General features: G+C 63.5%; 1 protein-coding gene across 3 annotated transcripts; it reads right to left on the bottom strand.

Moving 5' to 3' along the window:
• Window positions 1-514: 514 nt before the first annotated feature.
• Window positions 515-9,445, bottom strand: TNFAIP8L1 (TNF alpha induced protein 8 like 1). 3 transcript variants are annotated; one of them, XM_076359343.1, is made up of 2 exons: window positions 9,235-9,445; window positions 515-1,988 (listed from the first exon to the last, which is right to left on the bottom strand). In XM_076359343.1, exon 2 carries the CDS (start codon window positions 1,984-1,986, stop codon window positions 1,426-1,428), a length of 561 nt encoding a protein of 186 aa, XP_076215458.1. In that variant the 5' UTR covers window positions 1,987-1,988; window positions 9,235-9,445; the 3' UTR covers window positions 515-1,425. The 3 variants fall into 3 exon arrangements, with proteins under 3 accessions (XP_076215458.1, XP_076215457.1, XP_076215456.1); XM_076359342.1 differs by lacking the exon at window positions 9,235-9,445 and adding an exon at window positions 8,167-8,228; XM_076359341.1 differs by lacking the exon at window positions 9,235-9,445 and adding an exon at window positions 2,785-3,009.
• Between the last annotated feature and the right edge of the window lie 683 nt (window positions 9,446-10,128).

The raw sequence follows: 10,128 nt of genomic DNA, 5'->3' as shown, positions 1-10,128 counted from the left end.
GTGCGGCATCTTGTATGCTAAAAGGGCAATTTTCGGTGCTCAAAGCTGAGATCAGCGTTTTGGAAGCGGGCCACGGCTGGTGCATCCATGCTCTGAGAGCACAACGCTTTTACAACACGCCTGTATTTAATTCTGCAAAGTTGCCCGTTGCTCTCTGCTGTCAGGGTTGTGCTTTTTAAGCTCCTGCTGTGCAGCGAGGGGACGCGGGGATGCAGAGGAGCACGTGTGAGCCTCTGCGTGGGAGCAGGATTCGCTCCCCCCGGGACCCCAGACCTTTGCTATCGGTTTGCGCTGGGTTTTGCCCCACGTTTCCTCCCACCAGTTCAGCGCCGGCCGTGCAAAGCCCAGAGCTGCTGTGCCACGGAGCAGGGGCAGCCTGGCCGGCAGCGATGCCGGGGGACGGAGAGTAAAAACCCCAGGTCGCAGGGAGCAATCGCCATTTAAAAGACAAAACCGACTGCCCCCGGCACTCGTTTTATCGCTGCCAACCGCCTTTGTATCAACCACATGGAGCACCCAGGCCAAACAGGTGAGTTTATTTAAATAACTCATCAGGGCTACAGAGTTTGCTAAAAAATAACAACCATAACTCAGTCGAGGACACGTAAAACGTACAAAATCCTAGGGAGAGCTCTGGACAACCACCAGGGAAGGCGTCGGAGCCATCACAGTGGTACTGTCGCGGGAGGCTGGCGGGGGGAGTTGGGTCTTGGATGAAGGGGTGTACCTGGGATGCAGGGAAGGAGCAGGTCCCTCCAGCAGCCTCCCTGCCCCAAGGGACAGCCGCTCGCCCAGGTGAGGTGGGATCCTTCTGGTCTCAAGGGCTTGTCTTTCTTGTCTTTTAGGAAGCCAAAGCCCATGCTAGCCTGCAAGCTGCAGAAGCACCTTCCTACCCTGGGCAGCACAAGTCTGGACCATGATTTCCTCCCACCATGTCATGGAGCTGCTGAAAGAAAACCATGGGGCTCCACAACCCTCCGGTAATAGGGTCTCACAACCGTTCATCCAACCAACTGCCCACCCGCTCAGAGACACCTTAGAGGTGTTACACACCATGAGTCTTTGGTTTGGTTTTCCCCCAGGAGGGTTACGATAGAGTTCAAGGTGAGGAGTCCAGTTCCTTGGACTCTGAGCTAAGAGCACTTGGTGGGCAAAGGAAATCAAACCGTACAGCAGGAGCCCAGAAGCCCAGGATCACCTGGAAAGGACTCAGTCCAGCGCAGGGCGGGTTTGCAGACCCCAGGCAAGGGTTAGACAAAGTCAAGAGGTTCAGTCTTTTGTAGAAACGAGGAGAAAGTGAGTTAGCACTACAGAGGAGAAGAGGACGTCAAGCCTGGTGATGGTCAAAACAGGCGTACATCCTGTCCTCCGTCTCACAGAAGGCAGAGTCTGGCAGTTGCTGCCGATGGCCCATCTTGGCCAACTTCATATGTTGTCCTCCTCCAGCATCTTGTTAACCCCTTCGCAGATCCTCTTCAGGTGGGTGCGGTAGGGCTCGGATGGCCCGTAGAGAGCCGAGAGGAACTCATAGTCCGCAAAGTGATTGAAGACGTGGTTGATGCGGGAGTGGGATTTGGCTGTCAGGTGGCCGTTGACAGCCTGGTGCAGCAGGTCCCGGCACTCCGTGAGGACACCCGACATGACCCGACGGTCGAAGGTGAAGTCTATCTGGTGGAAGCTGACGGCCGTCATGGCCAAGGTATGCACCTTCTTGCGGAAGCGCTCCATCACCAGCAGCTCCTCGGGGTTGAACTGCCCATTGCGGTAGAGCACGCCCAACTTCATGACGATCTTGATGAGGTTTTTGATGATCTTCTGGGCCTCTTTGCGGTTGTGGGTGTACTCCTTGGTGGCCCGGTAGAGCTCATCCAAGATCTCGCTGCTGGTGTCGTCAATGAAGACGTTGGCTATGGTCTTGGTAGCCATCTTGCTTAAGAGCTTCTTCTGGGCCTGCAGGGCCAAGTTCTTGGTGCTGAAGGTGTCCATCTCTGCAGGGGGAAGAGGCACACACACAGTTCAGCCCATGCCCTGGATCAGTCCCCGTCCCCTCTCCTCCCCACGCAGCCTTTTGGGAGGAGGAGGAGCGTCTCCAGCCAACGGCAAGACCAAGAGGAGCTTCTGGGTGCCAGGGCAGGCACGAGCTGAGCTCACGCCCCGGGTTTTGTTGGTGGGATGAATTACATGGTGTTCCCACCTTCCTTCCCCCGAACTCTGGGGAGACGCTGCAGTGCGACGGGCAGCGTCAGAGACGAGCGAGGTCTCCATACCTCAGCGTCGCCCGCAACCTTCCATCCACATCTCCTTCCTGCAACTGGCGCCGCCCTCCTCCCCGTGCAGGAAGGACTCTTGCCCCATCATTTTAACGTTTTTCTTCCTTAAAACCTGACTCATTTCCTGCAGGGTGAGTTGGGGACAGCCCAGGTGATGGCTGAGTCACCCACCGCAGCCGGCACAGCCACGTGCTGGCGTACAGCCCGGCGCTCACTGAGGCTGGGACGGCACAGCCGGTTTGCAGCACCCACCGATGTGCATTGAAGCCCTTTTCCCCGGTGCTGCCCGCCCTGGTATGCCCACGCCGTCGGAGCTCGGACTTGTTCTGCCGCCATCTCGGCTTCCTCCGGAGCCGCCACGAGCATCGCACGGAGGTGAATAATTCGGCAAGCCAGAAACCTCACCCCTTGCTCACCTACAGCCCGACTCCCCGCACCCCAGCGGGACCAAATCAATCATTTCGGGCAGATTACGGCTTTAAAAACTGCTGTGAATAAATAAAACGCCACTGACCCTGGAGATGCATCTTGCCCCGGGAAATCGCAGAGCTACAAATCACAGGGAGGCGAGAACAGCATGATAACCACCGGCTCCCGTGCCAGGATGGATGGGCAGAGATGAGGGTTGCTTATGCAAGAGCCTGCACGTGGCACGGTCAGCCTGGCAAAGCGAGAGCGGGGAAGGGATGGGATTGCGCTATAAATACATCACCGGGGAGGGGAGAAGAGCTATTTAAGCTAAAGGATGCTGCTGGTGTGAGAATGGATGGGGATAAATTGGCCATGGATATGGAGAGGAGAGTCTCTCATCCGCAGCCCCGCCGGTTATTCTAGCGCAGAACTGACTGTCCCCATCATGGGCAGCCCTGCGGACACCCCCGGCCGAGCCGCCGCGCAGTCCCAGACGCCATCTGGGGATCCTCGATCCTGCTCCTACCACCACGGAACGCACGCCGGGCTCTCAGGACCAAACCCCGGCTTCCCACGGGGCTCGGATACCCCGCTGTGGCCAAGGCTCCGTCTCGCTGGAGCCGGTCATGCAAAAGCAACGGTGCAAGGGCGACGGTGCAAGGGCAATGGTGCACGGGCGATGGTGCAAGCTAGCCCTGGCTTCCCAGGCGTCTTCCAGCCGCCGGCTCCCCGAGCCTGAGGGCGGCCGAGGCTCTGCGAGGGCGTAAATTAAGTGAGTGGTAATGGAGCCGCCGTCACCATGCGAGCTGCTGCATGCGGCGTTATTTACAGCCCTTAGGAAAAACACAGAGGTTTGCAAGTATTTCCTTCAATGTGAAAACATTGATTTTTGCCAGCATGAGCTTTGAGCTGAGGCTCTCGCGCTTAGTAAGAGAGAAATTACAAAGCAGAGGCTGCTCTTGCAGAGCCATCGGCAGCTCCCAGGCGGGTCGGGCTCATTTAATGCCGATGGCCCCGTGCGCGAGATGCTGCCGGAGCCGAGCCCGGAGGGATGGGCAGGATGGGCAGAGGCAGCGCGGCTCCATCTTCTCCCCCTTGGCTGTAAAGGGGGACCTGCTCTGCCCACGGCAGGCAGCCTCTTCCAGATGGAGCAAGGCTTGGCCACGGTGTTGGCGCCCTGGAAGTCCTCTCCCTCGCATCCCGTGGCGGTTGCGGGGTGTCCCGGGCTCCCCACCGGGAGCGGTGCCCAGATAAATAGGAATTCCCACGCCTGAGCTCTCTGTTGGGTGACCGCAGCCATAAAGCGAGTGCAAATTCCACCTACGGAGCCCATAAAAAATAGGAACTGCTGGCTCTTGCGAGCTGCCTCGCGTGCCCACGGCTCCCAATTAGCAACTGTAATAACAGATCAACCCTCCGCTCCCGGCACTGAGTAACACCTGGCTGCCCCGCAGCCCTCTCCTGCCGGGGACCGGGGAGATGAGCATCGCTCGTGAGGGGAAACTGAGGCACGAAGCGATGGCGGGGGGGGTCTTTCCTAGACCCCAAAAATGCGACCTGCTCCTTCTCCAGCGCCCACAGGCTGTTTTGCAGGTTGCTTGCTGCAAACCCCAAGGAAATCCAAGCTCACCTCCCGGTGCGTTCGCTCCTGCTCAGCACTGGGCCAGTTAACCCGGCACCCTCCGCACCACGCTCTGTCCCACCAGGACCTGCTGACTCAGCACCAACTGGGAGATTTCACCGGAACGACCCGTTTTCCTGCCGGGAAGGGCCCCCGCGACCCCATTGTTCACGGAGGGCCTGCTATCGGCGCATGGGAGAGGCAAGCCTTGCCCCGACGAGCAAACTCGAGACCGAAATAAACCACCCCGTTTCCTTCCTGTCGCTGAAGTTTCCAGCCCTGCTCAGGGCTTGTTTTTTTCCCCCCCCTCCCTTCTTCTTTTTAATGAAAACGCCCTCGAAAAACAGCTTCTTCCACCGAAAAAGGGCAACCAGGCATTGCTTTCACCGAGTCCCTCCCTGCTCCGGAAGAGCGCGGCAGGGCCGTGGTCCCAAAGGTGGCTTCGGGAACAGTCACAGCCCTTTTTGGGGGGGAGTTTCCACCCATTTTGCAGGTTTCGGGGGGATTTTGCAGCCCTGAGTGGTGGTGTGAGGGCTCACCCCAGGGGCTGGGACATCCGGATGTCCTGCGCCAGGTGGGGATGCGGTGACACAGCCCAAGTCCCTGCCCTGGGGCCGGACGCGTGCCAGCGTCGGGGCACAGCAGCATCCCGGCCGCACCGCCGCAGGGCAGGGGAGCCGAGGGCCAAATCCAGCACGGTCAGAGGACAGGCAGCCCTGCCGGCACCTCCACCGGCAAGTTTGGCATTCCTCGCTGCCGGGCCGGCACCCGTGAACATCTCATCCAACACCCGGCCGCAACCTCATCCCCCCATTTTGGGGACCCCCCGTAAAACATCTCCTACACCACGGCGGGTGCAAGCGAGAGCAGAGTCCGGCCCTCTCATTAAAAAGCATCAATTAAAGCTCCCGTCTGCAGGGGGGAAAGACGAGACCCCATCATCCTGCCAGCACCTGAGGCCGGTGGTGCTGGCACGTGCCGTGGCAGAGCCGCCGCGTGAGCACCAGCTGGCCGCTCATTTATGGCAGAGGGGCCGAATCCAGCAGCGACGCCATCGCAGGGTTACTTCTACCTGCTCCAAAGATCCCTCTCCCCCGACCGTCCCAATCTACCGGGTACCCACCAGCGGCTCCGTGTGCTCGTGCCCCCCAAGCCTCCCCCCCAGCTCCCTCGGCAGCGGGCTGAATATTTCATGCAGGAAAGCCAAAGCACTTAAATAATTTATGGGGCAGTGCGGAGCACGTGTGCGGCGCGAGGGGAGGGCTCCGTGAAACTCCAGCTGAGAGCAGAGGCACCTCCTCCTCCTCCTCTTCCTCACCGGAGCCATATTAACAAGCCCCACGCTCCCCGTCCTGCTACAAGTTTCCTCCGACAGAGAAGCATCGTCTCCCCGGCCGGGGCCAACGCTAAAAGCAAACGTTTAATGGTGGAGATCTCCCCGGTTTTCCCTCCATCCCGTGTGCTGTTTCCTCCCGCTGCTCCGGAAAACACCCCTGCTCTGCACGCCAGCATCCCCGGTCCCCCCGAATCCTTGGCCAAACGCTGGAGGGGTGGATGGGATCCCACTGCTCCCCTCTCAGTCCCCCGGCATCGCTTTCCACCAGCTCCCCGCACCCCCAACCCCCATTAATTAATTAAACCCTGCCGCCGCGCTGGATTACAGGAGACAGGTCGGAGCGCCGGCGCGGCACGAGGATGTAACCGGAGAGCCCGACCGCCGTCACCAGCCCGTCCCCCACCATCCATAACCCCTCCAGCTTCCAGACCCCATTTTACCAGCGCTGGGGTGGCAGAGGAGGAGGAGGAGGAGGAGGAGGAAGGAGCCACGCCGCCTTTTGCAATAGCCGTCCCTCGCACGTTGCCATGGGTGCAAACAGCACCGAGAGCCGCCGGGTCCGGCGCGTGTGTGCGGAGCGGGGTGAGGCCAGAGAGGAAGCCACTGAGTAAACACCTCGCCTGAGGAAAAACTCATTTCTTGGCAAGGCCGGTAAAAAACCGCTGCCACCGCGGCTCCTCGCAGCTGGCTACAAGCCTGGAGCAAGGACCGGGGATGCTGCGGGGAGCGCTGGCATCGCCTCAGCCGGGCACCGCACGGTGCCAGGGGGTTGTGTCTTGCTCTGCTCGCTCTTGGCGCTCACGCCAGCGGCGCTGCCAAGCGCTCGGCCATGTCCCTGTCATTGTCCCCCACCATCTCTGACACCTGGATCTGAACTCCCCTATCCCATAATCTCCTTCCCGCGGGTGCCCGCGCCGGGGCTGCGGATGCAGCCCCGGCGCGGGCACCCGCGGGAAGGAGCAGAAGCTTTTTGGTTTCTCCTTTGTACCAAATCCAGCGTGCACCGATGCCTGGGAACGCCGATCTGCCCCGGCAACTCCAACGTGTCTGTGCAAGGAGCCGGGCGGCCGATCTGAGGGGGCTCCGGCGATGCCAACCCCGGGCGTGGGTGGTGAATCCCGCCAGCGCTTCCCGTTTGCCGGCAACCACGTGGGAACGGGATCCTGGCACATGGAGGGGTGCTGACTACGGGTGCTCCGGCAGGGGGGTGGGGGTGGTGGTGGGGGGTGATACACCCGGTGCAATCCTGGGGTGCTACCCGGTGCTGATTCGGGATGGGGGAGCTGATCCGGTGCCATATCAAGGAATCCCCCCGGGGATTACCGTGCCCCGGGGAGGGAAAGCAGCTGCAACATGAAGAGGAGGAGGAGGAGGAGGAAGGGGGGGTTATTTTGGAGCATCTGTCTCGCCTTCCATTTCCTCCTTTTCTTTATCGAGCTGCCATCAAGCCGCTCTCTCCGGCAGCAACTTCCTTTCTCCTTCGTTCGGAGCAGACGGAGGCTCAGGAGACTCATGGGGAAGTGGAAAACGGAGCGAGAGGGGAGGGGGAACAGAGGCCAAACCACCGTCCGTCTGTCTGTCCGTCCCGCGACGGGGGCCTTGGTGCATCACATGCTTCCTGCCCGGGGATCGGCAAGGACAAAGCCGCTCCGGGAGGGGAGAAAAGCTCCGCGGGACGGCTCAGATCCGGTGCTGGGCTTGGGGTCGGCAAAGAATATTTCTGGCCCAAATCCTTCCCCTAAAAACCGCTCTGGAGCCAATAAAGCTTTGGTTGGTGGGAGTTGGGAAGTTTTACACCCAACTGTGCTGCTCCGGGCAGGATCCAGCCTTGCCAAAGGGATTCGTCTCTCCGGGAATGGAGGAATTTCATCTGTTAAAGCCCAGGGGACAGGCAGTGGCCGGGTGCGGAGGAAGGACTGGGCGATGCACGAAGCCAAACGCTGCCATGGGGCACCCGTCCCCGCCCTCGTGCGTGGGCTCCGGACACGGCCCCATGGTGGGGGGCTCCGGCGCCTTCTCCAAGCTCCCGTTAGCCGTCGCCCGCCGGACGCGGCGGCGTTTCGAGCCCCCCTCGGATTTCCCACCGGTTTTGGGGGGAGATCGCCCCTTCCCCGTGTTTTACCTGCCTGGGGAAACTGAGGCACGGCCAGGGGTTCCCGGGAGCAGCCCCGGGCTCTGCCCACCCAGCAGCTCCCGCCCCCCGGGGCTCCCCAAACCCTCGGTGTTCCCCCCCCTCCCCGGGGCTTCCAGGGGCCGCGCTGCCCCGTGGGCCTGGCGGGGCCGCCGGTGCCCGGTGACACCGGGGGGGTGGGCACGGCCGGTGCCCCGAGGGCGGGGACACTCTCGCTTCCGGGGACGAGAGGCTTCGCGCCACTACAGGTCCCGGAGTGGGAAGCACGAACCGGGCCCGTACCGAGCGCCCTCACCCCCACGGACCGGGGGAACCGGGGGGAACCGGGGGAGTGGGGGGGGGGGGCCGATCCCGGCAGCGCTGCACCGGCGGGCAGCAGAGCCCGGCCGGCCCTTACCTGCTGCCTGCCTCGGGGGAGCGCGGCGCCGGGACCGGGGCTGCTCCGGTGCCCGCGGCGGGACGGGGCGGGGCGGGACGGGACGGGACGGGGCGGGGCGGGGCGGGGCGCGGCCGGGGAGGTTCGCTTCCCCCGGCGCCTCTCCCTGCCCGGCCGCGGCGGTGCCCCCGGAGCCGGTGCCCGGTGCCCGGTGCCCGGCGGGTCCGGGCCTCCCGCCCGCGGCTGCGGCGAAGTCCCGAGCGGGGCCGGGCGCGGCGGCGGGGGGGGGGCGGGGCCCGCGGGCGGGGCCGGCCAATGGCGACGCGGGGCTTGCTACGAAGCAGCCAATGGGAGCGGGCGGCGGGGGGTCCCCCGGGGGCGGGAGAGGGACCGGGGCGGCCGCGGTCGCGGCCCGTGGGTGCGCACCCGGCGTGCGTGGGCCGGTCCCGTTAGCGCGGCGTGGATCAGGCACGGCGGTGCCGTGCAGGGGGCCTCCCTCGGGTCTGTACGGAGCCGCGTGGGCGACGGGGACCCGGGTGGGTGACGGGGTCCCGCGTGGGTGAGAGGGTCAGGCGCGGAAACGGCGTGGGATGCTGGCCGGGTGCCGGGGCGCTTTTAAGCAAGAACTTAGGAGGACGCTGGTAGACCGAGCTGAGCGTGGGCAGCACCGGGGGGGGGGGGAGGTCTCGCAAAGCCCCCCCCCTCGCCTGTACGTGGGGGACCCCGCGTGCGCCCCGGGGATGCGACACTCGTGGGAAGGGGGGGACGGCGTGGGGGTCCGCGGGACGCCTGCTCCGGTGCCAACATCCCCACCCCGAGCCCTTTTCTGCCCCGCTCCCACCCTTCGCCGGGAGCAGCATGCCGGGGTGTGCAGGCGGCTTCTGCGTGGGGGGGTCTGGGGGGGGGGTTTGGAGTGGGGGGGGGCTGCCTCCAGACCCTAAAACCCCCACCCGGCCCCAATCCACCCATCACCGCCAGCACAAACCGGGGACGGGCATCTCCTCCGTCTGGCCGGGGGAGCGTGGGGCCTGGCATTGTGGGTGGTGGGTGGCGGCAGCCCCCACGGTGGGTGCAGGGCCGGTTTCTTACCGGGGCGTCGCGGGGAGCCCCCCGAGCCGGGCAGCCCGGGCCCTGCTGCCGGCTGACGTCAGCCACATGGAGGAGTTTTTAGGCTGGGGTACAGCAACCGGGGGACCGTGGCTGTCAGCTCATCCCTGTGCTGGGGACCCCACGAGCCCCGCGGTCCCGCCGAGCCATGCCGAGGTTTGCACCCCCATCCTGAGCTTCCCAGCATCGGGACTGTCGGAGCATCCTCCTCTTCCTCCCCCTCCTCCTCCGTGGGAAGGAGCCACTGCGCAGAATCCTAATTCCGAAAGGTGGCATTAAACAGATTAAAGGTGGGATTTAGAGTGGATTAAAATCTGGATTAACCAGAGCCTTGACTTGAATCTTGGTCTCACGCAGTGGCTGGGAAGTGAACCTCAGCCCCCCCAGATCCTCCCCAGCCCCCTCCAGCCCTGCCATCCCCCCACCCCATGGAGATGCCCGACACCCCCGGGGCATCACCCTCCCCGAGCCCCCGCTCCTGCCACCGCCGAGGGTTTGCTCCCGGCCCCACGTTGTGCCGGAACAGCCGGAGCAGCTGTCGCCGCTCTCCCGAACAGTTGTGGCGGCAACCTGCCTGGCATAAATCACCCTCCCGGGCTCATCTGTTCCTGGTGGCCACTTGCAGCGATGGGAAACAAGCCGTTAGCCGGGAGCACCGTGGCACGGGCCTGCGGGCTAAGGAGACAGTGATAGATCGGGGGGGAGGCGGTGAATGGAGCCGGGGAAGCACTGGCAGAATGTGGTGGCTTCCCGCTGGCAGGGCTGGCTTCTGCCTGGCACCGTCTCCCCATCGCTGCCTGGTCCTGTGTCCCTGTCACTACCCTGTCCCATGTCCCCATTGCTACCCTGTTCTGCATCCTCATTCCCGCCCTGTCC

This window comes from Aptenodytes patagonicus, chromosome 25 (assembly GCF_965638725.1).
Source record: "Aptenodytes patagonicus chromosome 25, bAptPat1.pri.cur, whole genome shotgun sequence".
Classification (NCBI taxonomy): domain Eukaryota; kingdom Metazoa; phylum Chordata; class Aves; order Sphenisciformes; family Spheniscidae; genus Aptenodytes; species Aptenodytes patagonicus.
This window is presented reverse-complemented; position numbering and strand designations above follow the sequence as displayed.